Source organism: Bos indicus x Bos taurus, chromosome 23 (genome assembly GCF_003369695.1).
Source record: "Bos indicus x Bos taurus breed Angus x Brahman F1 hybrid chromosome 23, Bos_hybrid_MaternalHap_v2.0, whole genome shotgun sequence".
Taxonomy (NCBI): Eukaryota; Metazoa; Chordata; class Mammalia; order Artiodactyla; family Bovidae; genus Bos; species Bos indicus x Bos taurus.
The window spans coordinates 32783629-32811545 of record NC_040098.1 but is presented as its reverse complement, the minus strand read 5'-3'; the positions used below and the strand labels follow the sequence as shown (position 1 = coordinate 32811545).

Genomic DNA, 27917 nt, shown 5'->3' with positions numbered 1-27917 from the left:
TTTACCATCAATCTATTTCCTAGTGAACAGAAAGTATAAGCTACAATGTGTTTCCTATAAACTTATATCCCTGATTAAATAAGAAACATAGTAGTGAATATAAATGCTTTTAAATTTCCCTCTCTTAAGGGAATTATGTATGTGTGTGAGTGTTGTACATGTGTATATTCCTTAATTCTGTTACTTACTTTCTCAAAGTTATCTTCCAGAAGCATGACAGAAGTCAGAACTCAAGAGCTTGTGAACATTTTAATAAGTGATCCTTCTTAGTAAAATCAAGGTAAATGAAATAATTTTTAAAACCCATAAAGCAGTCTTTACATGGATTTTCTCTGCCATCAGCTAGTGCAACACAAGCACAATTATCATGACAAGTTGATCATTGGTTATTGCTTTTGCCATTTTCCTAGACAAATTTTGAATGCCTAAAGTCCCCAAATTAACTAACCCTCTAAATAGTCACAAGAAGCTATGATAAAACTTTTTCAAACTAAATAATGACTTTTCTTATCAGATATTGCTACTATTCCAAGGAGCCTTTACTACAGCTTTTTGTAGAGAAGTGAAAGACTCTGTGTTATTTCTCCTCATATGAAACAGATTTTCTGGGCAAATCTCAATAAGAATCAAGCCAATGTTGAAGGCATGAAAAACCAAGAATCTATAGAATGTCACTTGAGAGCGTGTTATTGAAGACATAAAGAGAATATTCGTATTTTAAAAGAAAATCAAAAAGTTGTCCCTCTGACCTCTGAATCTGCACGAATGTTAGAGGCTTTTGAAAAAGGCTTTGAACAAAGTGGTAAAAACTGGAGGAAGTAACCACAAAAGTCTCAAACCTTGAGGTGTCCTGGTTCATTGTAGAATATACTTGGTGTGATGCCTCCACAGGAAATTTTTTATATTTTGCTTTCTTGAATTGTAAAAAACACAATTCCGGGACAGAGCTGAGACTAGGTCGCTGTCAAGATGAAGACAGCTGGGAACCAATCAGCGAGCAGTAGCGCTGTGTGTATAAATATAGAGACGCTCGGAGGCCTGGCTACTCAACCCTGAGATATTATTTTTTTACTGTTAGGAAACCAAATTGACAATCATGTCTGAAACTGTACCTGCCGCGCCTCCTGCTCCTTCTCCTGCGGAGAAGACACCGGTGAAGAAAAAGGCGCGCAAGTCCACCAGTGCCCCGAAGCGCAAGGCCTCTGGGCCCTCGGTGTCCGACCTCATCACCAAGGCTGTCGCCGCCTCCAAGGAACGCAGCGGCGTGTCTCTGGCTGCGCTCAAGAAAGCACTGGCGGCCGCCGGCTACGATGTGGAGAAGAACAACAGCCGCATCAAGCTGGGTCTCAAGAGCTTGGTGAGCAAGGGCACCCTGGTGCAGACCAAGGGCACCGGGGCTTCCGGCTCTTTCAAACTCAACAAGAAGGCGGCCACCGGGGAGGCCAAGCCCAAGGCGAAGAAGGCGGGCGCGGCCAAGCCCAAGAAGGCTGCCGGGGCGGCTAAGAAGCCCAAGAAATCCACGGGTGCGGCCACCCCGAAGAAAACCGCTAAGACGACCTTGAAGAAGGTGAAGCCTGCTACTGGGGCGAAGAAAGTGGCCAAAAGCCCGAAAAAGGTGAAGACAGCTAAGCCCAAGGCGGCCAAGAGTCCAGTCAAGGCTAAAGTTAATAAGCCCAAGGTAGCCAAGCCTAAAGCGGTCCAGCCTAAAAAGGCGACCCCCAAAAAGTAGGACAATAAATAATAAGGATTAGTTTCCTAAAGGCTCTTTTCAGAGCCACCCAACTCATCTTATTAAAGAGCTTGTAGTAATACCTCTTCCGGTAAGTTTCTCTTCCCTCGAAATGGAGATACCAGTACACAACTCTTTAACAGAAAAAGTGGTGGCTCTGAGAAGAGCCTTTGGGTTGAAAATTGGTACTGATGGCGGCGGGGGGGCGGGGAGGGGGGCATCTAGGCCCTCTCCCCGCGGATGCGGCGGGCAAGCTGGATGTCCTTGGGCATGATGGTGACGCGCTTGGCGTGGATGGCACACAGGTTGGTGTCCTCGAAGAGCCCCACCAGGTAGGCCTCGCACGCCTCCTGCAGCGCCATCACCGCCGAGCTCTGGAAGCGCAGGTCGGTCTTGAAGTCCTGCGCGATCTCGCGCACCAGCCGCTGGAACGGCAGCTTGCGGATCAGCAGCTCCGTGGACTTCTGGTAGCGGCGGATCTCGCGCAGAGCTACCGTGCCGGGGCGGTAGCGGTGCGGCTTCTTCACGCCGCCGGTGGCCGGCGCGCTCTTGCGGGCCGCCTTGGTGGCCAGCTGCTTGCGTGGCGCCTTGCCGCCGGTGGACTTGCGAGCGGTCTGCTTAGTGCGAGCCATTACAGATTTCCCAAAAGCAGCTAACTGATGGAAAAACGAAGCCCTGCCCCTTTCTTCCAGTATATATAAAGAGAGTCCCGTTCTGATTGGACAAGTCAATTGTTCCTTATGGCTGGCGGTGAAGGCATTGGTACACAAGTTCACCCCCGATGACGTAAGCCTTCGTTTGAATCGCTGTTTTCAACCCTTTCTCGCCTCCTTCTCCTTATGCCGTTTCTTTACAATGTTCTGTGGCTTTTCTACGCAGAATTTAACACAAATTATCACAATGCTTAATGTTGTTCGTGGAATAAAAAAATTTAAATTTGGCACCTGAGACTGGCTTTCGTTTGATCACTTTCTGAAAAGGCGTATGTTACACGTGATTGGTCAAGTTATTTTTATATACTCATTCAAATTTAGTAAGGCTAATTTTGCATCAATTTCTACTATCTTTTAATTTTTAACAAAATACTTTCCTTTTATTTTCTTTTATATATTTACAGTTAAGATATGTATTGGTAGATTATATTATCTATAAATTCCACTTCAGTATAAGTATAGGAAAAAAAGTACTTACAGTATTTGTTATAGGAAGAGTGTTGTATGTGATAGGATTGAGAACCATTACTTTAGGGGTTCAGAGATCAGATGAAAGCAGAAGTTGGAAAGATGCCTGGAATTTTATTGTAACCGCCAAACCAGGCCCCCGAACCCACCCTTTTCTAACTTCCCCGTAAGACCTAAATGGCTTTCCCTTGGCAGTCACTGGATGGGCTCTTACAGTTCACTCCAAGCCATCATGTACCAGTGTCAATTTTTTGCTTGGAGTGAGAGCTGTGGCCATAGTAGAAAGGAATCCCTAGAATTACAGTACAATGTATATTAATGATATATAAAAGTTTCAGATTTTACATCCATATAGGTTGTGATCTGATTATATCTCTAAGATATGGGGAAAAGGAAAACTAAAGACACCTGGAAAGACGTAACACCTTTTAGAAACTATTAAGGAGTCAACTTGGAAACGAAGAGAGATCATTCTGTCGTTTTTGAGACTGCATCCAAGTACTGCATTTCGGACGCTTTTGTTGACTATGATGGCTACTCCATTTCTTCTAAGGGATTCCTGCCCACAGTAGTAGATATAATGGTCATCTGAGTTAAATTCACCCATTCCAGTCCATTTTATTTTGCTGATTCCTAGAATGTCGACGTTCACTCTTGCCATCTCCTGTTTGACCACTTCCAATTTGCCTTGATTCATGGACCTAACATTCCAGGTTCCTATGCAATATTGCTCTTTACAGCATCGGACCTTGTTTCTATCACCAGTCACATCCACAACTGGGTATTGTTTTTGCTTTGGCTCCATCCCTTCATTCTTTCTGGAGTTATTTCTCCACTGATCTCCAGTAGCATATTGGGCACCTACCGACCTGGGGAGTTCCTCTTTCAGTATGCCAGCATCCGCTGGATCATGGAAAAAGCAAGAGAGTTCCAGAAAAACATCTATTTCTGCTTTATTGACTATGCCAAAGCCTTTGACTGTGTGGATCACAATAAACTGTGGAAAATTCTGAAAGAGATGGGAATACCAGACCACCTGACCTGCCTCTTGAGAAACCTATATGCAGATCAGGAAGCAACAGTTAGGACTGGGCATGGAACAACAGACTGGTTCCAAATAGGAAAAGAAGTACATCAAGGCTGTATATTGTCACTCTGCTTATTTAACTTATATGCAGAGTAGTACATCATGAGAAACGCTGGGATGGAAGAAGCACAGCTGTAATCAAGATTCCCAGGAGAAATATCAATAACCACAGATATGCAGATGGCACCACCCTTATGGCAGAAAGTGAAAAGCCTCTTGATGAATGTGAAAGAAGAGAGTGGAAAAAGTTGGCTTAAAGCTCAACATTCAGAAAACGAAGATCATGGCATCTGGTCCCATCACTTCATGGGAAATAGATGGGGAAACAGTGTCAGACTTTATTTGGGGGGGCTTCAAAATCACTGCAGATGATGACTGCAGCCATGAAATTAAGACGCTTACACCTTGGAAGGAAAGTTATGACCAACCTAGATAGCATATTCAAAAGCAGAGACCTTACTTTGCCAACAAAGGTCCATTTAGTTAAGGCTATGGTTTTTCCTGTGGTCATGTATGGATGTGAGAGTTGGACTGTGAAGAAAGCAGAGCACCAAAGAACTGATGTTTTTGAACTGTGGTGCTGGAGAAGACTCTTGAGAGTCCCTTGGACTGCAAGGAGATCCAACCAGTCCATTCTGAAGGGGATCAGCCCTGGGATTTCTTTGGAGGGAATGATGCTAAAGCTGAAACTCCAATACTCTGGCCACCTCATGCGAAGAGTTGACTCATTGGAGAAGACTCTGATGGTGGGAGGGATTGGAGGCAGGAGGGGAAGGGGATGACAGAGGATGAGATGGCTGGATGGCATCACTGACTCCATGGACATGAGTTTGAGCAAACTCCGGGAGTTGGTGATGGACAGGAAGGCCTGGCGTGCTGCGATTCATGGGGTCACAAACAGGCAGACACGACTGAGCAACTAAACTGAACTGAAGGTGTCAACTACTGTAACTGCCATGAATCCATACTGGGTTAACAGTGAAACGTTCTGTGGGTAACTACATCCCAGTCTGGATGGTCTGGTTACCTCTACCTCAAATGAAAGCCCAGGTCTCAATCTCTGAACTCTACCTAGAAGATGCGAAACCCAACTATATTAGTTAAATATTCTATCAAAGAAGAGGACTTTGTCTTCACAGGAGACAAGCTGCTTTCTGAAACATATAGCAACCCCAAACCACAGACAGATTGGGGCCTGTTCAGGGTTCAGTTCTCATTAGAGATTCTTAATTCTTTGTACAGAATTTTCGACGATGCACAAAAAACCATTAACCCTGGAATAATTTCACACTTCCTATTGTATTAACCCAAATGTAACTGTTTGCTCCTTGAACTCAAGGTGACCCTGTATTAAGCCGTACCTAAATAAATTTTAAATCCAGGCTATCCAATACTGTATGCTTATTCACAATTAACTAGGGCCCAGCTTAGTAGAGACTGGCTATTAAAAGCCAAAGTGTGAATTGCATATCAATTTATCCCACTATAATGCAAAACAATTCCTTTCAACAAGGAGTAGTACTAAAGGAGTGACTTTAACAACCTGTAGGTCACTAACTATATCTCCATGTCAACTTTCATTATCTACTCATTATCTTATTGCAACCCTTTTCTCAAGATTTACAACCCTGAGGACCTGTTGAATTGATCAAGTTACTTGTTACATACGGCTTCTGTAGATCACATACTTAAGAGGAATTTTTTTAAGATTTTAAACTGGGTGATTAGTTTGGTGTTTCAAAGTGTAAATACTGACACCAATATTTCAGCACTTCCAAGATGGACAAATTGCACTGAAAATCATTCGGCTTAAAAAATAATGTAAGCCCTTTTAATGAACACGTGGGTGGCTCTGAAAAGAGCCTTTGGCTAAGACTGAATGCTCAAGGAACAAGAACTTGGAATATTCCAGTTTACTTGCCCTTGGCCTTATGGTGGCTCTCGGTCTTCTTAGGGAGCAGCACGGCCTGGATGTTGGGCAGGACGCCGCCCTGAGCGATGGTGACTTTGCCCAGCAGCTTGTTGAGCTCCTCGTCGTTGCGGATGGCCAGCTGCAAGTGACGCGGGATGATGCGGGTCTTCTTGTTGTCCCGGGCCGCGTTGCCCGCCAGCTCCAGGATCTCGGCCGTCAAGTACTCCAGCACGGCCGCCAGATACACCGGTGCCCCCGCCCCGACCCGCTCGGCATAGTTCCCTTTGCGAAGCAGACGATGCACTCGGCCCACGGGAAACTGAAGTCCAGCCCGCGAAGAGCGGGTCTTGGCCTTAGCTCGAGCCTTGCCACCTTGTTTTCCCCGTCCAGACATCTTAATAGTCTCACCAACACAACGAACAAAAGAAAAGAAAAAGGAACACAAATTCTCTTAGCAAATCAGAGGCAATTATACTTGTAAGCCGAATTGTAAGTTACGCAGTTCGATTGGCTAAAGTGTCTTCAAGGTAGCAACCAATTAAAAACGAAAACTGATGGCACATAATTTGCATACCGCCATAATAACTAGCAAAACTTATCCAATCAGAATGCAAGATTTTACATACCATATTTGCATACTACTTCTACAAATATCACGACCACTGTAACAGCAGCACAATTTTTATTCTGATTGGAAGTTGCTCCGTTTGTTAGCTATGCCTGAACCAGCTAAGTCCGCTCCTGCTCCTAAAAAGGGCTCTAAAAAGGCGGTGACTAAGGCCCAGAAGAAGGATGGCAAGAAGCGCAAGCGTAGCCGCAAGGAGAGCTACTCCGTGTACGTGTACAAGGTGCTGAAGCAAGTCCATCCGGATACCGGCATCTCTTCCAAGGCCATGGGCATCATGAACTCCTTCGTCAACGACATCTTTGAGCGCATCGCGGGCGAGGCGTCTCGCCTGGCACATTACAACAAGCGCTCCACTATTACATCCAGGGAGATCCAGACCGCAGTGCGTCTGCTGCTGCCCGGGGAGCTGGCCAAGCATGCGGTGTCTGAGGGCACCAAGGCTGTCACCAAGTACACCAGCTCCAAGTGATCCCGACAAAGGGGCGTTTTTCATATTTGATTCCAAAGGCTCTTTTAAGAGCCACCCACTTTTTCAGTAGAAGCGTTGTAACAACTACCGGTTGCCAGAATTAGGTTTTCTTGCCATTACTTTCTCCAAAAGCAGCTTGGTGCTCTGTGGTGCTAACACTCCCGATACACAGACCATTAGGTTGAAAACACAATCATGTTCTTTTAATTTAGTTTAGTAGTAACATGGCCTTTTTTTGTTTTGTTTTGTTTCACTGCTCACTAACTGAACGTTAGCCAAGTGTGGACATGCAAGTATCATCTGAACTTCTGAACTGGTGTAGTAGTGTGCTTTACAAACTGAATTCATGAAAAGAGCAACTTTAGTTTTACAATGCTGCTTTTTTTTTTTTTTAATCAGTGCAAGGTGGGCTTGCCAGGTCCGTAGTGGACAAGGTGGTCGGAGCGTACTGGACGCAGGGCCGAGTGGTTCCAAACACCAGACCAACCAAGCTGCATGCAGTGGGGGAGACATCCCCGCTGCGGGCAGAGCCTGTGACAGGCCGACCAGGGTAAGCGGAGAGGCACTGCTGTCTGCTGCAATCTCCCGGGGGCTAGTGTACGCATCCATTTTACAGGTGAGGAGATGCGATTTGGTGGGGAGCGACACCTGCTCACAGCCCAAGAACCGACAGGCTTCCCAGTCCCAGAGTGTCCAGGTGCTGAAAGGCCTTGCTGAGCAGTAGAGAGCTAAAGCTCCCACCCTCACCTCACCCAGCAGCCCCAACTCAAACCCCAAATTTCCAGCCAGTATAGCACTTGGGAGGCAGTTCTGGGACCTTTCCAGTCAAGGAAGCAGAGCATGGCGGGGGAAGGCCAGGCCTGCCCAGGATCTGGAGGCTTGGATGCAGAACCCACCCACCAGCTTCTTCCGCAGCAGGCGCCCTGTGTTCAGGGTGTGGTCCTGGCTGTGACACCAGGAGCAGGCTGACCATGTGGCATGTGCCATATAGGGAATGTAATGCAATGCTTCTTGTATTAGTGTTGTGGTAAGAAGAAAATGTACATGTATTCAATTTATTTGCTTAAAGCAATATAACTTTTCAAAATATTAATGGGAACAAGGCAATTAATGAACATAGTGGTTGAAAAGTGAGTATCACCATTTCCAGAATAGGGCCATTTAGTTGTAAAGAGAATTTGTCCAAGGTTTCTCTAATGAAAAGTTAGACCATTGCCAAACTACCATATTGGGATTCATAACACTGGCAGTTCAGGAAAGAAATGCCCAGAAGGTATTTTGGTGCATCCTCTCCCTTAAACTATGTTACTTTCTCCCAAGATGGATTTCATATGATTGTTTTCATCTCGGTCAGCAAAAAAAAAATTAATGGAAAAACAATTCATACGTCATTTCAGTTACCAACACTCTCCTGTCATGTGAACACATATATAACAGTCATTATAACTTAGCCTTTCTCATAATTACAAACCTGGGAGTGTGTGTGCTTAGTCACTTCAGTCGTGTCTAACTCTTTACGACTACTGGACTTTAGCCCACCAGGCTCTTCTGTGCATGTGATTCTCCAGGCAAGAGTACTGGAGTGGGTTACATGCCCTCCTCTAGGGGTTCTTCCAAGACCAGAGACCCAAGCCTCCTCTCCCACGTCTCCTGCCTTGCAGGTGGATTTTTTACTACTGAGCCACCAGAGAATCCCCATTTACAAATCTGCTTAAGGTTATAAACCGCTATAAATGACATCCCATATTGAACAAATGCTAGGAGTATATTTTAAAATACTTTAGGATTTCAACCCTGGTAGGAAAAAAGTCATAATAGCCTATAACATTGTGTAAATTACTTTCTCATGAATGGCAGGCTTCCCACTCAAAGTACACTTAAGTTTACAACACAACATACACAAAAATGTATGCAAACATTCAAATAACACAATATACATAAAGAAGAAAAGCAACAACATATATATATAATATATAATATATAAAATAATAAATATAAATATATAATACATATTTATTACATATACATATATATATTGAAAGAATGAAAACTAAACCATATAGCTGTACTTAAGACTTCATATTATTGTAAATAGACAATTTTCGCTTTCTGTAGTCCCAGGGGTAAATACCTAAACCAGGTCTACTACATGAGCTTTAGTGGAGTATACGAACTCCCAGAAATTACATACAATAATGTGTCCATATGTTCCTCCTCCCGCCAAAAGCAAAATATATAACATTCTGTCAAATTTTAAAAATACTGTCATTTACTGTGCTAGATACAATGATGCCTCCGCAATTTTGTCTACCTTTTAATCTCTGTAGTCTATGAATATGTTGGGACACATAACAAATGGGAATTAAGATTGCAGATGCCATTTAGGTTACTTATCATTTGACTTTAAATAGGGCTATCCTAGGGAGTACCCTGGTGGTCCAGTGGTTAGGGCTCCATGCTTCCACTGCAGGGGGCAGGGGTTTGATGCCTAGTTGGTAAACTAAGATCCCACATGCTGGGTGGTGAGGCCAAATAAATAAATAGAAGGTTATCCTAGAGAACCCAAGTGAACCTAATATAATACAAGGGCCCTTATCAATGGAAGAGGGAATCAGAATGCATATCCAGAGAGAAGGCAGCATGAAAATGATTTGGCCAGATATTGCTTACTTTCAAATCTAGGAAAGGTGCCATGAGCAAAGGAACAAAGAACACTCCAGGTGTCACAAAAGGCATGGAAACAGATTCACTCTTACTCTGACAGCTTGATTTTACCTCAATGAGATTCATTTCTGAATGTTGATCTAAAAAACCATAAAATTATAAATGTATTGTTTTAAGCCACTATAATTGTGATAATTTATCAGACCCCAACCAAAAATTAATGCACCTACACGTGTTTAAGAATTATTGATTAATGTATTTATTCAATGATGTTCTTTAAGATTATAACTACATATCTGAAATTTAGAAGGGTAAATATGAAAATGACTATAGATACTAGTAAATGCTTCCTAAATGCTGCAGACTCACATAATTTTGACATTGCTTTAACAGCAACAGTTTACATTTCCTTTTTTAGCTAGGGTGTCTAGGTTTTAATAGCAGAAATGTTAATTCGGTCTCCTGGGCCCAACGCACAGTGAGGCCAAACTGAAACTTTGGCGTTGGGAATAGAGAAAGGCTTTTTCTAAAGCCTTGCAATGAGAGGTGGTTCAGGCCCTAAAAAGCCTCAAGCTCCTGGGTTTTTAAAAGCGAGCTGAGGGAAGTGGTTTCCCAGGGTATTTGATTAGATTATACAAAATTCTCTCACTGACTTATAAAGAGTAACAGAGTGGTGTTACAAGTGTTAAACTGATCAGATCTTCGTTTCCAGGCTTCCCTAGTGGTTCAAGAGGGTAAAGCGTTGCCTGCAATGCAGGAGACCCGGGTTTGACCACTGGTTCAGGAAGATCCCCTGGAGAAGGAAATGGCAACCCACTCCAGTATTCTTGCCTAAAGAATCCCATGGATGGAGGAGCCTGTTAGGCTACAGTCCACAGGGTCGCAAAGAGTCAGATGTGTCTGAGCCTCTTCACTTCACTTTAGGCTCCAGGAGGCATGGAGCTAGGTGGTCATGGTCATGAAGTAGTTAACATCTTCCATTCAGTGGAAGGGTTTTCACTTCTGCAACAGAAGTCAGAAAGATTGCATCAAATGTTGATACCTCAGTGAAAGTCGCTCAGTCCTGCCCAAGTCTTTGTGACCCTATGGAATATACATGTCAATGGACCATACAGTCCGTGAAACTCTCCAGGCCAGAATACTGAAGTGAGTAGCCTATTCCACTCCAGCAGATCTTCCTGATCGAGAAATGCAGGGTCTCCTGCATTCCAGGCAGATTCTTTACCAACTGAACTATCAGGGAAGATACCTCAGAGAGGATCTAAAACAAAGGTTATGGGGGAAGGCCCCATCAGTCCAGCTCAGTTGCTCAGTTGTGTTCGACTCTTCGTGACACCATGAACTGCAGGACACCAGGCTTCCTGTCCATCACCAAATCCCTGGGCTTGCTTAAACTCATGTCCATTGAGTCCATGATGTCAGCAAACCATCTCATTCTCTGTCATCCCCTTATACTCCTGCCTTCAATCTTATCCAGCATCAGGGTCTTTTCCAATGAGTCAGTGCTTCACATCAGGTGGCCAAAGTATTGAACCTTCAGCTTCAGCATCAATCCTTTCAATGAATGAATATTCAGGACTGATTTTCCTTAGGATTGATTGGTTTGATCTTGCAGTCCAAGGGAATCCCAAGAGTATCCTCCAACACCACAGTTCAAAAGCATCAATTCTTCAGTGCTCAGCTTTCTTTATACTCTAACTCTCACATCCATACATGACTACTGGAAAAACCATAGCTTTGACCAGATGGACCTTTGTTGGCAAAGTAACGTCTCTGCTTTTTAATATGCTGTCTAGGTTGGTCATAGCTTTTCTTTCAAGGAGTAACCGTCTTTTAAATTCATGGCTGCAGTCACCATCTGCAGTGATTTTGGAAAGAAAAGAAAAGAAAGCCTATCGCTGTTTCCATTGTTTCGCCATCTATTTTCCATGATGTGATGGGACCAGATGCCTTGTACTCCTTTCCCAGTTTGGAATCAGTCTGTTGTTCCATGTCCAGACTAACTGTTAATTCTTTACCTACACACAGATTTCTCAAGAGGCAGGTAAGGTGGTCTGGTATTCCTATCTCATGAAGAATTTTCCACAGAAGGCCCCATAGGGTCCTACTGAACAAAATAATGTCTAATTTCATGGAGAACTTTACTCACTCATTATAGTATTATTATTACTTCTGAGTATAATACTACTTCAAAAACTTGTCTTTCTTATATGTAAAGTGTAGGAATGATGGAAAAAATTAACCTCATAATGTCCATAAATAACTTCATGAGTTGTATATCTATTTAACATGTTTGTGTTTATTACAATTATTGCATTTTTTTTCACACAAAAGTGTTGTCAATGGAGTTGGTTACAATAATTTTTTTGGGGGGGAGGAGGGGGGTAGTGCTGTGGGGAGCTGCTCCACAGGGCTGGCAGGATCTTAGTTTCCCTCCCAGGGATTGAACAGGCCAAGGCAGTGAAAAAGCCGAGTCCTAACCTTTGGACAACTCAGGGAACTCCCATAATATTCATTTTTACAGTAAGAAACTGAGGCTGTGAGAACCAAAGATTATTTACCTCACAAAATTCAAATTCCAACCAATGTTCTTCTGAGGCAATGTTCTTTCAAAGATGTCCAAATAGAATTGAAAAACATTTCACATCTACAGATCTCTCAACACATCAAGAAGTCTTTTTACAAGAATAACCTCCTCTCCCAGCATTAGGCTACATCTGTCGGTGAATTTGTTCATTTTTTATGAAATCTCGCGACATCCAGATTAAGGAAAATGCAATGAGTATCAAAGTGCCTAATACTTTTAAACTAAGTGAAATAAGGAAAATCAAGGGAAGATTGGCACCACTTCAACGTCCAGTCAGGAAACTAGAAAACTATTGGTTGTTTTTACAAAGGTAATCAAGGGGTCCTGCCATACGCAGGCGCCGAGGAGGGGGAAGGGGGTGAGGGCGGGGATGTCAGGGAAAAGCATCTTTAACCCTGGAGCGAAGGCCTGATAAGAGTTTAGGATCTTAACTCTGTGGGTCAGGCTGATGTGGGAACATAGACTCTGGCCTGAAAAAAGAGGTTGCGGGAAGCTGGGAACTACAATTAGTCGGCCGCCCTTGCTTACCATATAAAAAGAACAAAAAACTGGCCGATTTAGTACAGAACGGAAGTTTGGGTAAATGTTAGACTTAAGAGCCTTCTTCTCAAAATAGAAGCTTCTCATCTCATTATCTCAAGCACCAAACATAACTGCACTTTACATGCCCAGCCAAATTAGAGCAGAAAGAGTATACAACTCCTTAAGTGAAAATGTAAGTGGCTCTGAAAAGAGCCTTTGGTTTAACAGCAGCTGCTGCTGCTAAGTCGCTTCAGTCGTGTCCGACTCTGTGCGATCCCATAGACGGCAGCCCACGAGGCTTCCCCGTCCCTAGGATTCTCCAGGCCACAACACTGGAGCGGGTTGCCATTTCCTTCTCCAATGCATGAAAGTGAAAAGTGAAAGTGAAGTCGCTCAGCCCTGTCCGACTCTTAGCGACCCCATGGACTAGTGGGGTGCCACTGCATTCTCCGTCAACTGTGGCAAAGCGTATTTACTTGGAGCTGGTATACTTGGTAACAGCCTTAGTGCCCTCGGACACGGCGTGCTTGGCCAGCTCCCCAGGTAGCAGCAAGCGCACGGCGGTCTGGATCTCTCTGGATGTGATAGTCGAACGCTTGTTGTAATGCGCCAGGCGCGATGCCTCGCCTGCGATGCGCTCGAAAATGTCGTTGACGAAAGAGTTCATGATTCCCATGGCCTTGGACGAAATACCGGTGTCCGGATGGACTTGCTTCAGCACTTTGTACACGTACACGGAGTAGCTCTCCTTGTGGCTGCGCTTGCGCTTCTAGCCGTCCTTCTTCTGGGCCTTGGTCACAGCTTTTTTAGACCCCTTTTTAGGGGCAGGAGCAGACTTAGCCGGTTCAGGCATGTCTATAATAACAACACCAAAAACACAGAAAGGTCTTGAAATGCCTGCTGGTAAATAGAATCTCGTCTTTTATAGGCGGTCTATGCAAATAAGGTGGTTACGAATATCCATACCTGATTTGACAAGGCATTCGTGACGAGATTATGTAAACTTACCTCCACCAGATCTCTTTTCTTATTGGTTAGACACAAAACAGAAGGTTTTAACCAATCCTATCTTGCATGCGGCAATTCCACCCAGCACTATAACTGCCATCTTGTTGCTGCTTATAGATCACTTTTTTTCTGCTTTTCCTGTGGCGGTTCTGATTTTGCTCAACGCTTGTCATGTCTGGGCGAGGGAAGCAAGGAGGAAAAGCCCGAGCAAAAGCGAAGACCCGCTCTTCGCGGGCCGGACTTCAGTTCCCCGTGGGCCGAGTTCACCGGCTGCTTCGCAAGGGTAACTACTCCGAGCGGGTCGGTGCCGGGGCCCCGGTGTACCTGGCGGCGGTGTTGGAGTACCTGACCGCCGAGATTCTAGAGCTGGCAGGCAATGCGGCCCGGGACAACAAGAAGACCCGTATTATCCCGCGTCACCTACAGCTGGCCATCCGCAACGACGAGGAGCTCAACAAGCTGCTGGGTCGTGTGACCATCGCTCAGGGTGGTGTGCTGCCCAACATCCAGGCGGTGCTACTGCCCAAGAAGACCGAGAGCCACCACAAGGCCAAGGGCAAGTGAAACGTTTAGCAGTATTACATTCCCAGTTCTGAAAATCAAAGGCTCTTTTCAGAGCCACTCACTTTTTCTGGAAAGTGCTGGACTACTTAGTAACTACAGGAGGCGTGTTCCAATGAAAACGAATGGATTATCTTGGTTAAGTTTTATTTGCTAATATTATAGTGTTAAGTATTGTGTTTAAAAAGGGAAGAGTATCTCTCATATTTGCTAAAAAGGTGCTAAATTGCTAGCCATTGGTCACTTAACGCGCCTTTAAGTCTTAGAAAAATTCTTGTTAGTAGCTTTCTAACCTAGCCTATAACAAAAAGTATAATTTGTAAATTCAAAAAATCCATATTTAGAGAATTCCATATCAAAACATAAACTTGGGCTTGTAGGCTATGAATGACGTACATGTAGGTAAATAACAAGACCGTAATGCCTCATTGAGAGGTTTTGCGTGTATTGTTCACGATATATGTCTTTACATATAAATGCATAGTCAAATGAATTTCCTGTCAAAAAGTATAACAAGAGAACAAAGGAGGAATAGCTGGCCAGTGACATGTCAGGGCGGGATTTTTAAATTTTGCGGATAACGAGATTAGAATTGTTTAGTCCGTTGGTTATTTCTGTTCATAAAATGCAATGAGTGAACTACATTAATATCAGTACTAAATGAAACTTCACTGTTGTATTACTGTATGGACTCATGTTATACTGGACTATAGACTCAGGATAAAAGTTCGATTATACTTTTAATTTTTAAAGGAAATCCGGTCATATTTCTCCGAAAGGCAAAGTGAGAACCAATTACATCACAGCGCGGGACCTAGGAATCAAACTGATTTGCTCCTATAAATAAGGTCAGAAGCAGCACTAGCAGCATAATACTCTCCTGCCAGTTTTCTGTTAGCCTCATGGCTCGCACTAAGCAGACCGCTCGCAAGTCCACCGGCGGCAAGGCGCCACGCAAGCAGCTGGCCACCAAGGCGGCCCGCAAGAGCGCGCCGGCCACCGGCGGCGTGAAGAAGCCTCACCGCTACCGCCCCGGCACGGTGGCCCTGCGCGAGATCCGCCGCTACCAGAAGTCCACGGAGCTGCTGATCCGCAAGCTGCCATTCCAGCGGCTGGTGCGCGAGATCGCGCAGGACTTCAAGACCGACCTGCGCTTCCAGAGCTCGGCGGTGATGGCGCTGCAGGAGGCGTGCGAGGCCTACCTGGTGGGACTCTTGAGGACACCAACCTGTGTGCCATCCACGCCAAGCGCGTCACCATCATGCCCAAGGACATCCAGCTTGCCCGCCGCATCCGCGGAGAGAGGGCTTAATCCCAAGCCTGCTGCTTTCTCTGTACTGAAAAAGGCTCTTTTCAGAGCCACCTACTTTGTCGATAAGAACTATTGTAATGCTTTCCCTTATTTTACCTCCCTAGGCAGTACGTCAAGGCTGTATATCGTCACCCTGCTTATTTAACTTCTATTCAGAGTACATCATGAGAAACGCTGGGCTGGAAGAAGCACAAGCGGGAATCAAGAATGCCGGGAGAAATATCAATAACCTCAGATATGCAGATGACACCTTATGGCAGAAATTGAAGAGGAACTAAAAAGCCTCTTGATGAAAGTGAAAGAAGAGAGTGAAAAAGTTGGCTTAAAGCTCAACATTCAGAAAACGCAGATCATGGCATCCGGTCCCATCACTTCATGGGAAATAGATGGGGAAACAGTGGAAACAGGGTCAGACTTTATTTTGGGGGGCTCCAAAATCACTGCAGATGGTGACTGCAGCCATGAAATTAAAAGACGCTTACTCCTTGGAAGGAAAGTTATGACCAACCTAGACAGCATATTCAAAAGCAGAGACATTACTTTGCCAACAAAGGTCCGCCTAGTCAAGGCTATGGTTTTTCCTGTGGTCATGTATGGATGTGAGAGTTGGACTGTGAAGAAAGCTGAGCGCCGAAGAATTGATGCCTTTGAACTGTGGTGTTGGAGAAGACTCTTGAGAGTCCCTTGGACTGCAAGGAGATCCAACCAGTCCATTCTGAAGGGGATCAGCCCTGGGATTTCTTTGGAGGGAATGATGCTAAAGCTGAAACTCCAGTACTTTGGCCACCTCATGCGAAGAGTTGATTGATTGGAAAAGACTCTGATGCTGGGATGGATTGGGAGCAGAAGGGAAAGGGGACGACAGAGGATGAGATGGCTGGATGGCATCACTGACTCGATGGACGTGAGTCTGAGTGAACTCTGGGAGTTGGTGATGGACAGGGAGGCCTAGCGTGCTGCGATTCATGGGGTCGCAAAGAGTCGGACATGACTGAGCGACTGAACTGAACTGAACTGACTGAGGCAGTTAATTGGAGAAGGCAATGGCACCCCACTACAGTACTCTTGTCTGGAAAATCCCATGGATGGAGGAGCCTGGTGGGCTGCAGTCCATGGGGTCGCTAAGAGTCGGACAGGGAAGGGCTAAGAGTCGGACAGGAAGGACTGAGCGACTTCACTTTCACTTTTCACTTTATGCATTGGAGAAGGAAAAGCAACCCACTCCAGTACTCTTGCCTGGTGAATCTCAGGGACAGGGGAGCCCGTCTATGGGGTTGCACAGAGTCGGACACCACTGAAGCGACTTAGCAGCAGCAGCAGCAACAGGCAGTTAATAAGCAATAATGGCAAGAAAAAACCCTCTCTACTCCTCTTTTTCTGCCTAAGGCAGGATATAAATTCTATCCTGGAGACGGCTGTAGACATGTCAGAGTAGAGAGGCTCCACAGAAATTTGCTAACAACCCTGGGTTAGTTTGCTCCCATATATTTACCTTCTCACAGTTTGCTGCCCTTAGAAGCCTAAAACTGCTTTTCTTTGCATTGTCATTTCTCTACAAATCAATTCTTTGATGAAGACACTATGTAAACTGAAGTTCTAACCCACGTCTTTAAATTAGTTTTTCCTGGGTCTCTTCCCCAAGGAGAAGTGCAAAAAGCCAAAATGACTGTCTGAGGAAGCCTTACAAATAGCTGTGAAAAGAAGAGAAGCAAAAAGCAAAGGAGAAAAGGAAAGATATAAGCATCTGAATGCACAGTTTCAAAGAATAGCAAGAAGAGATAAGAAAGCCTTCCTCAACAATCAATGAAAAGAAATAGAGGAAAACAGAATGTGAAAGATTAGAGATCTCTTCAAGAAAAGTAGAGATACCAAGGAACATTTCATGCAAAAATGGGCACAGAAATGGTATGGACCTAACAATAGCAGAAGATATTAAGAGGAGGTGGCAAGAATACGCAGAACTATACAAAAGAAGATCTTCATGACCCAGATAAACACGATGGAGTGATCACTTAACGTACAGCCAGATATCCTGGAATGCGAATTCAAGTGGGCCTTAGGAAGCATCACTGTAAACAAAAGTACCAGAGGTGATAGAATTCTGGTTGAGCTATTTCAAATCCTAAAAGAGGATTCTGTGAAAGTGCTACACTCAATTCGCCAGCAAATTTGGAAAACTCAGCATTGGCCACAGGACTGGAAGAGGTCAGTTTTCATTCTAATTCCAAAGAAAATCAATGCCAAAGAATGTTCACACTACCGCACAATTACATTCACCTCACACGCTAGCAAAGGAATGGTCAAAATTCTCCAAGCCAGGCTTCAACAGTACAGGAACTGTGAACTTCCAGATGTTCAAGCTGGATTTAGAAAAGGCAGAGGAACCAGAGATCAAGTTGCCAACATGCATTGGATCATAAAAAAGCAAGAGACTTCCAGAAAAACATCTACTGCTTTACTGACTATGCCAAAGCCTTTGACTGTATGGACCACAACGAACTGAGGAAAATTCTGAGAGTTCTGAATACCAGACCAACTGACCTGCCTCTTGAGAAATCTGTATGCATTTCAGGAAGTAACAGTTAGAACTGGACATGGAACAATGAACTGGTTAAAGATAGTGAAAGGCTGTATAATGTCAAGACTGTATATTATCATGCTACTTATTTAACTTATATGCAGAGTACATCATGTGAAATGCTGGACTGCATGAAGCATAAGCTGGAATCAAGATTGCAGGGAGAAATATCAATAACCTCAGACATGCAAATGACTCCAACCTAAAGGCAGAAAGTGAAGAAGAACTAAAGAGCCTCTTGATGAAAGTGAAAAAGGAGCGTGAAAAAGTTGGCTTAGAACTCAACATTCAGAAAATGCAGATCTTGGCATCTGGTCCCATCAGTTCAGTTCAGTTCAGTCACTTAGTTGTGTCCGACTCTTTGCGACCCCATGAATCGCAGCACGCTAGGCCTCCCTGTCCATCACCAACTCCCAGAGTTCACTCAGACTCACGTCCATCGAGTCAGTGATGCCATCCAGCCATCTCATCCTCTGTCATCCCTTTCTCCTCCTGCCCCCAATCCCTCCCAGCATCAGAGTCTTTTCCAATGAGTCAACTCTTCGCATCAGGTGGCCAAAGTACTGGAGTTTCAGCTTCAGCATCATTCCCTCCAAAGAAATCCCAGGGCTGATCCCCTTCAGAATGGACTGGTTGGATCTCCTTGCAGTCCAAGGGACTCTCAAGAGTCTTCTCCAACACCACAGTTCAAAGGCATCAATTCTTCGGCGCTCAGCTTTCTTCACAGTCCAACTCTCACATCCATACATGACCACAGGAAAAACCATAGCCTTGACTAGGCGGACCTTTGTTGGCAAAGTAATGTCTCTGCTTTTGAATATGCTGTCTAGGTTGGTCATAACTTTCCTTCCAAAGAGTAAGCGTCTTTTAATTTCATGGCTGCAGTCACCATCTGCAGTGATTTTGGAGCCCCCCAAAATAAAGTCTGACACTGTTTCCACTGTTTCCCCATTTCCCATGAAGTGATGGGACTGGATGCCATGATCTTTGTTTTCTGAATGTTGAGCTTTAAGCCAACTTTTTCACTCTCCACTTTCACTTTCATCAAGAGGCTTTTGAGTTCCTCTTCACTTTCTGCCATAAGAATGGTGTCATCTGCATATCTGAGGTTATTGAAATTTTCCCGGCAATCTTGATTCCAGCTTGTGCTTCTTCCAGTCCAGCATTTCTCATGATTTATTCTTCATATAAGTTAAATAAACAGGGTGACAATATACAGCCTTGACATACTCCTTTTCCTAACTGGAACCAGTCAGTTGTTCCATGTCCAGTTCTAACTGTTGCTTCCTGACCTGCATACAGGTTTCTCAAGAGAGAGATCAGGTGGTCTGGTATTCCCATCTCTTGAAGAATTTTCCACAGTTTATTGTGATCCACACAGTCAAAGGCTTTGGCATAGTCAATAAAGCAGAAATAGATGCTTTTCTGGAATTCTCTTGCTTTTTCCATGATCCAGCAGATGTTGGCAATTTGATCTCTGGTTCCTCTGCCTTTTCTAAAACCAGCTTGTACATCTGGAAGTTCACAGTTCACATATTGCTGAAGCCTGGCTTGGAGAATTTTGAGCATTACTTTACTAGTGTGTGAGATGAGTGCAATTGTGCGGTTGTTTGAGCATTTTTTGGCATTGCCTTGCTTTGGGATTGGAATGAAAACTGACGTTTTCCAGTCCTGTGGCCACTGCTGAGTTTTCCAAATTTGCTGGACTATTGAGTGCAGCACTTTCACAGCATCATCTTTCAGGATTTGAAAGAGCTCAACTGGAATTCCATCACCTCCACTAGCTTTGTTCGTAGTGATGCTTCCTAAGGCTGACTTGATTTCACATTCCAGGATGTCTGGCTCTAGGTCAGTGATCACACCATGGTGATTATCTGGGTCGTGAAGATCTTTTTTGTACAGTTCTTCTGTGTATTCTTGCCATCTTTTCTTAATATCTTCTGCTTCTGTTAGGTCCATACCATTTCTGTCCTTTATTGAGCCCATCTTTGCATGAAATGTTTCCTTGGTATCTCTAATTTTCTTGAAGAGATCTCTAGTTTTTCCCATTCTATTGTTTTCCTCTATTTCTTTGCATTGATTGCTGAAGAAAGCTTTCTTATCTCTTCTTGCTATTCTTTGGAACTCTGCATTCAGATGCTTATATCTTTCCTTTTCTCCTTTGCTTTTTGCTTCTCTTCTTTTCACAGCTATTTGTAAGGCCTCCCCAGACAGCCATTTTGCTTTTTTGAATTTCTTTTCCATGGGGATGGTCTTGATCCCTGTCTCCTGTACAATGTCACGAACCTCCATCCATAGTTCATCAGGCACTCTGTCTATCAGATCTAGGCCCTTAAATCTATTTCTCACTTCCACTGTATAATCATAAGGGATTTGATTTAGGTCATACCTGAATTGTCTAGTGGTTTTCCCTACCTTCTTCAATTTAAGTCTGAATTTGGCAATAAGGAGTTCATGATCTGAGCCACAGTAAGCTCCTGGTCTTGTTTTTGCTGACTATATAGAGCTTCTCCATCTTTGGCTGCAAAGAATATAATCAATCTGATTTCAGTGTTGTCCATCTGCTGATGTCCATGTATAGAGTCTTCTCTTGTGTTGTTGGAAGAGGGTGTTTTTTCTGACCAGTGCATTTTCTTGGCAAAACTCTATTAGTCTTTGCCCTGCTTCATTCCATATTCCAAGGCCAAATTTGCCTGTTACTTCAGGTCTTTCTTGACTTCCTACTTTTGCATTCCAGTCCCCTATAATGAAAAGGACATCTTTTTGGGGTGTTAGTTCTAAAAGGTCTTGTAGGTCTTCATAGAACTGTTCAACTTCAGCTTCTTCAGCATTACTGGTTGGGGCATAGACTTGGATTACTGTGATATTGAATGGTTTGCCTTGGAAACGAACAGAGATCATTCTGTCGTTTTTGAGATTGCATCCAAGTACTGCATTTCGGACTCTTGTTGACCATGATGGCTACTCCATTTCTTCTGAGGGATTCCTGCCCACAGTAGTAGATATAATGGTCATCTGAGTTAAATTCACCCATTCCAGTCCATTTTAGTTCGCTGATTCCTAGAATGTCTACATTCACTCTTGCCATCTCCTGTTTGACCCCTTCCAGTTTGCCTTGATTCATGGACCTGACATTCCAGATTCCTATGCAATATTGCTCTTTACAGCATCGGACCTTGCTTCTATCACCAGTCACATCCACAGCTGGGTATTCTTTTTGCTTTGACTCCATCCCTTCATTCTTTCTGGAGTTATTTCTCCACTGATCTCCAGTAGCATATTGGGCACCTACTGACCTGGGGAGTTCCTCTTTCAGTATCCTATCATTTTACCTTTTCATACTGTTCATGGGGTTCTCAAGGCAAGAATACTGAAGTGGTTTGCCATTCCCTTCTCCAGTGGACCACATTCTGTCAGATCTCTCTACCATGACCCGAACGTCTTGGGTTGCCCCACGGGTATGGCTTAGTTTCATTGAGTTAGACAAGACAGGTGCAGGAGGGCCTAGAGGAGCTATCCCCCGTTGAAGGTCAGGAAGGGCGGCAGTGAGGAGATACCCCTCGTCCAAGGTAAGGAGCAGCGGTTGCGCTTTGCTGGAGCAGCCGTGAAGAGATACCCCACGCCCAAGGTAAGAGAAACCCAAGTAAGATGATAGCTGCTGCAAGAGGGCATCAGAGGGCAGACACACTGAAACCATACTCACAGAAAACTAGTCAATCTAATCACACTAGGACCACAGCCTTGTCTAACTCAATGTCTAACCCCTTCTCCTGCCTCCAATCCCTCCCAGCATCAGAGTCTTTTCCAATGAATCAACTCTTCGCATGAGGTGGCCAAAGTACTGGAGTTTTAGCTTCAGCATCATTCCCTCCAAAGAAATCCCAGGGCTGATCCCCTTCAGAATGGACTGGTTGGATCTCCTTGCAGTCCAAGGGACTCTCAAGAGTCTTCTCCAACACCATAGTTCAAAAGCATCAATTCTTCGGCGCTCAGCTTTCTTCACAGTACAACTCTCACATCCATACATGACCACAGGAAAAACCATAGCCTTGACTAGACGGACCTTTGTTGGCAAAGTAATGTCTCCGCTTTTAAATATGCTGTCTAGGTTGGTCATAACTTTTCTTTCAAGGAGTAAGTGTCTTAATTTCATGGCTGCAGTCACCATCTGGTCTCATCACTTCGTGGCAAATAGATTGGGAAACAATGGAAACAGTGACAGACTTTATTTTGGCGGGGTCCAAAATCACTGTAGGTGGTGACTCCAGCCATGAAATTAAAAGACGCTTGCTACTTGGAAGAAAAATGATGACCAACCTAGATAACATATTAAAAAGCAGAGACATTACTTTGGCAATAAAGGTCAGTCTAGTCAAGGCTATGGTTTTTCCAGTAGTCATGTATGGATGTAAGAGTTGGAGTATAAAGAAAGCTGAGTGCTGAAGAATGGATGCCTTTGAAATGTGGTGTTGGAGAAGACTCTTGGGAGTACCTTGGACTGCAACGAGATCCAACCAGTCCATCCTAAAGTAAATCAGTCCTGAATATTCATTGGAAGGAGTGATGCTAAAGCTGAAACTCCAATACTTTGGCCACCTAATGCATAGAACTGACTTATTTGAAAAGACCCTGATGCTGGGAATGATTGAAGGTGGGAGGAGAAGGGGAGGACAGAGAATGAGATGGTTGGATGTCATCACCGACTCAATGGATATGAGTCTTGGTAAACTCCGGGCGTTGTTGATTGCCAAGGAGGACTGCTGTGCTACAGTCCATGGGGTTGCAAAGAGCTGGACATGACTGAACGACTGAACTCAAGTGAACTGGGTCTCTTCCTCTGCATGTATGAATATACGTTTAATAGTCCTATTTATTTTTCCTTTGCTAATCCAAAATCAAGAGGTATAGAGGAAATATTTACAACCTCCATTACCACTACTACCACCACCACCATCACAATCAGGGAAGAAGGGAAGAAGGTTGAATTCAAGTTAAAAGAGCAGTTTAGATCAAAAAGGTTTATTGAATTATATTATAACCTTTACCTTTTCTACTAGATAAAGATAATATTTCTCTGTAATGGACAAAAATATCCCACCTCCTTTTCCTTTTGCCTTCAGTCTTTCCCAGCATCAGTGTTTTTTCCAATGAATCACCTCTTCTCATCAAGTGGCCAATGTATTGTAGGTTCAGCGTAATACGTAATTAAACAGAAATATCTTCCTTTAGAAAAACTAAAAAACAAATCTGCAGACATTTTAGACTATATTTTCATATGACAACGAAAGGAAATTCAGTCCATTCTTTTACCTTAATTTAATATTTAGATATATCTTAGCAGATTTCAGAGGTTTTTCTGTAGTGGCCAGAGCATTTCCTTGGTCCACAATGAACTCATGCTTGATGCAGAATCTGCTTTCCTGTCTGCAATTTCCAACTTACTTTGTGCTGCTATCAATGATGATTTGCCATGGCATTGAGAGACAAGTGTGCAATGTCCCAGGCCTAAAGATAAAGGTGACAGGAACAACACATCTCTTAGACTGTCTTTATTTCCAATGTCCCAGTCTCCAGTCACAAGCACATAATATCACATTTCATTTTTTTTAAACAAAAAAATTATGATCAACAAATAAAAATTAATTTGTGTCAAAGAGCTTCACTTTTCAATAAATGAACCAACAGGTAAAATGCTGTATTAAGTTCAAAGAACGTTTAAGAAATTAGAATATTTATAGACAATGTAAGAAATGTTAGGATAAGATTATTAAAATTATTTTATTAATCCAAGAGGTTAGAAATCTTTGGAGTTATATCTGTTTCACCTTACCAAAGTGATTTGCCTTTCTACCAAATAAGGCCTTTGCAAGTTAAGTAAATTCACTTAATTTGGTACTTACAATCAATAGTAAATAGATGATCAAAGTACATTTTCACAGAATCCTTCAGTGGCCTTGTATATTGGACATCATGAACTCTTCTTTTTTCCTTGCTTCCAGTTCAGTTCAATTCAGTCACTCAGTTGTGTACAACTCTTTGCAACTCCATGAACCAGAGTATGCCAGGCCTCCCTGTTCAACACCAACTCCCAGAGTCTACCCAAACCCATGTCCATTGAGTCGGTGATGCCATCCAACCATCTCATCCTTTGTCGTCCCCTTCTGCTCCTGCCATCAATCTTTTCCAGCATCAGGGTCTTTTCAAATGACTCAGCTCTTCCCATCTGGTGGCCAAAGTATTGGAGTTTCAGCTTCAACATCAGTCCTTCCAATGAACACCCAGGACCAATCTCCTTTAGGATGGACCGGTTGGATCTCCATGCAGTCCAAGGGACTCTCAAGAGTCTTCTCCAACACCACGGTTCAAAAGCATCAATTCTTCAGTGCTCAGCTTTCTTCACAGTCCAACTCTCACATCCATACATGACCACTGGAAAAACCATAAATGTGACTAGATGGACCTTTGTTGGCAAAGTAATGTCTCTGCTTTTGAATATGCTATCTAGGTTTGGTCATAACTTTCCTTCCAAGGAGTAAGCGTCTTTTAGTTTCATGGCTGCAATCACCATCTGCAGTGATTTTGGAGCCCCCCAAAATAAAGTCTGACACTGTTTCCACTGTTTCCCCATCTATTTCCCATGAACTAATGGGACCAGATGCCATAATCTTAGTTTTCTGAATGTTGTGCTTTCAGCCAACTTCTTCACTCTCCTCTTTCACTTTCATCAAGAGGCTCTTTAGTTTTTCTTCACTTTCTGCCATAAGGCTGGTGTTATCTGCATATCTGAGGTTACTGATATTTCTCCTGGCCATCTTGATTCCCTCTTGTGCTTCCTCCAGCCCAGCGCTGCTCATGATGTACTCTGCATATAAGTTAAATAAGCAGGGTGACAATATACAGCCTTGACATACTCCTTTTCCTAACTGGAACCAGTCCATTGTTCCATCTGCAGTTCTAACTGTTGCTTCCTGACCTGCATACAGGTTTCTCAAGAGGCAAGTCAGGTGGCCTGGTATACCCATCTCTTTCAGAATTTTCCACAGTTTATTGTGATCCACACAGTCAAAGGCTTTGGCATAGTCAATAAAGCAGAAATAGATGCTTTTCTGGAACTCTCTTGCTTTTTCCATGATCCAGCAGATGTTGGCAATTTGATCTCTGGTTCCTCTGTCTTTTCTAAAACCAGCTTGAACATCTGGAAGCTCACGGTTCACATATTGGTGAAGCCTGGCTTGGAGAATTTTCAGCATTACTTTACTAGTGTGTGAGATGAATGCCATTGTGTGGTAGTTTGAGCATTCTTTGGCATTGCCTTTCTTTGGGATTGGAATGAAAACTGACGTTTTCCAGTCCTGTGGCCACTGCTGAGTTTTCCAAATTTGCTGGACTATTGAGTGCAGCACTTTCACAGCATCATCTTTCAGGATTTGAAAGAGCTCAACTGGAATTCCATCACCTCCACTAGCTTTGTTCGTAGTGATGCTTCCTAAGGCTGACTTGATTTCACATTCCAGGATGTCTGGCTCTAGGTCAGTGATCACACCATTGTGATTATGTGGGTTGTGAAGATCTTTTTTGTAAGTTCTTCTGTGTATTCTTGCCAACTCTTCTTAACATCTTCTGCTTCTGTTAGGTCCCTACCATTTCTGTCCTTTATTGAGCCCATCTTTGCATGAAATGTTTCCTTGGTATCTCTAATTTTCTTGAAGAGATCTCTAGTCTTTCCCATTCTGTTGTTTTCCTCTATTTCTTTGCATTGATCCCTGAGGAAACCTTTCTTATCTCTTCTTGCTAGTCTTTGGAACTCTGTATTCAAATGGGTTTATCTTTCCTTTGCTCCTTTGCTTTTCATCTCCCTTCTTTTCATAGCTATTTGTAAGGCCTCCCCAGACAGCCATTTTGCTTTGTTGCATTTCTTTTCCATGGAGATGGTCTTGATTCCTGTCTCCTGTACAATGTCATGTACCTCCATCCATGGTTCATCAGGCACTCTTTCTATCAGATCTAGTCCCTTAAATCGATTTCTCACTTCCATTGTATGGTCATAAGGAATTTGATTAAGGTCATATGTGAAAGTGCTGCACTCAATATGCCAGCAAATTTGGAAAACTCAGCAGTGGAAGAGGTCAGTTTTCATTCCAATCCCAAAGAAAGGCAATGCCAAAGAGTGCTCAAACTACCACACAATTGCACTCATCTTACACACTAGTAAAGTAATGCTCAAAATTCTCCAAGCCAGGCTTCACCAATATGTGAACCGTGAACTTCCTGATGTTCAAGCTGGTTTTAGAAAAGACAGAGGAACCAGAGATCAAATTGCCAACATCCGCTGGATCATGGAAAAAGCAAGAGAATTCCAGAAAAGCATCTATTTCTGCTTTATTGACTATGCCAAAGCCTTTGACTGTGTGGATCACAATAAACTGTGGAAAATTCTTCAAGAGATGGGAATACCAGACCACCTGATCTGCCTCTTGAGAAATATGTATGCAGGTCAAGAAGCACCAGTTAGAACTGGACATGGAACAACAGACTGGTTCCAAATAGGAAAAGGAGTTCGTCAAGACTATATATTGTCACCCTGTTTATTTAACTTCTATGCAGAGTACATCATGAGAAACGCTGGACTGGAAGAAGCACAAGCTGGAATCAAGATTGCTGGGAGAAATATCAATAACCTCAGATATGCAGATGACACCACCCTTATGGCAGAAAGTGAAGAGGAACTCAAAAGCCTCTTGATGAAAGTGAAAGTGGAGAGGGAAAAAGTTGGCTTAAAGCTCAACATTCAGAAAACAAAGATCATGGCATCCGGTCCCACCAATTCATGGGAAATAGATGGGGAAACAGTGGAAACAGGGTCAGACTTTATTTTGGGGGGCTCCAAAATCACTGCAGATGGTGACTGCAGCCATGAAATTAAAAGACGCTTACTCCTTGGAAGGAAAGTTATGACCAACCTAGACAGCATATTCAAAAGCAGAGACATTACTTTGCCAACAAAGTCTCGTCTAGTCAAGGCTATGGTTTTTCCTGTGGTCATGTATGGATGTGAGAGTTAGACTGTGAAGAATGCCGAGAGCCAAAGAATTGATGCTTTTGAACTGTGGTGTTGGAGAAGACTCTTGAGAGTCCCTTGGACTGCAAGGAGATCCAACCAGTCCATCTTGAAGGAGATCAGCCCTGGGATTTCTTTGGAGGAAATGATGCTAAAGCTGAAACTCCAGTACTTTGGCCACCTGATGCGAAGAGTTGACTCATTGGAAAAGACTCTGATGCTGGGAGGGATTGGGGGCAGGAGGAGAAGGGGACGACAGAGGATGAGATGGCTGGATGGCATCACTGACTCGATGGACGTGAGTCTGAGTGAACTCCGGGAGTTGGTGATGGACAGGGAGGCCTGGCGTGCTGCGATTCATGGGGTCGCAAAGAGTTGGACATGACTGAGCGACTGATCTGATCTGATCTGATCTGAATGGTCTAGTGGTTTTCTCCACTTTCTTCAATTTCAGTCTGAATTTGGCAATAAGGAGGTCATGATCTGAGCCACAGTCAGCTCCCTGTCTTGTTTTTGCTAACTGTGTAGAGCTTCTCCATCTTTGGCTGCAAAGGATATAATCAATGTGATTTTGGTGTCAACCATGTGGTGATGTCCATGTGTAGAGTCTTCTCTTGTGTT

General features: G+C 43.6%; 5 protein-coding genes and 2 pseudogenes across 5 annotated transcripts; 4 read left to right on the top strand and 3 right to left on the bottom strand.

Moving 5' to 3' along the window:
• The first annotated feature begins 145 nt into the window (after positions 1-145).
• LOC113881662 (histone H1.4-like) lies at positions 146-2665 on the top strand. Its single transcript, XM_027524734.1, has one exon. The coding sequence runs from the start codon at positions 1097-1099 to the stop codon at positions 1727-1729; it is 633 nt and encodes a 210-aa protein (XP_027380535.1). The 5' UTR covers positions 146-1096; the 3' UTR covers positions 1730-2665.
• Positions 231-2703, bottom strand: LOC113881668 (histone H3.1). Its single transcript, XM_027524739.1, has one exon. The coding sequence runs from the start codon at positions 2359-2361 to the stop codon at positions 1951-1953; it is 411 nt and encodes a 136-aa protein (XP_027380540.1). The 5' UTR covers positions 2362-2703; the 3' UTR covers positions 231-1950.
• Positions 2704-5800: 3097 nt separating this feature from the next.
• Positions 5801-6375, bottom strand: LOC113881684 (histone H2A type 1). The gene has a single exon (XM_027524753.1). The coding sequence runs from the start codon at positions 6301-6303 to the stop codon at positions 5911-5913; it is 393 nt and encodes a 130-aa protein (XP_027380554.1). The 5' UTR covers positions 6304-6375; the 3' UTR covers positions 5801-5910.
• Positions 6376-6576: 201 nt separating this feature from the next.
• LOC113881701 (histone H2B type 1) lies at positions 6577-7073 on the top strand. Its single transcript, XM_027524770.1, has one exon. The coding sequence runs from the start codon at positions 6626-6628 to the stop codon at positions 7004-7006; it is 381 nt and encodes a 126-aa protein (XP_027380571.1). The 5' UTR covers positions 6577-6625; the 3' UTR covers positions 7007-7073.
• Positions 7074-13149: 6076 nt separating this feature from the next.
• Positions 13150-13661, bottom strand: LOC113881705 (annotated as a pseudogene).
• A 231-nt stretch (positions 13662-13892) lies between these two features.
• Positions 13893-14412, top strand: LOC113881683 (histone H2A type 1-B/E). Its single transcript, XM_027524752.1, has one exon. It carries the CDS (start codon positions 13959-13961, stop codon positions 14349-14351), a length of 393 nt encoding a protein of 130 aa, XP_027380553.1. The 5' UTR covers positions 13893-13958; the 3' UTR covers positions 14352-14412.
• Positions 14413-14513: 101 nt separating this feature from the next.
• On the top strand, positions 14514-15757 carry LOC113881673 (annotated as a pseudogene).
• The last annotated feature ends 12160 nt before the right edge of the window (positions 15758-27917 follow it).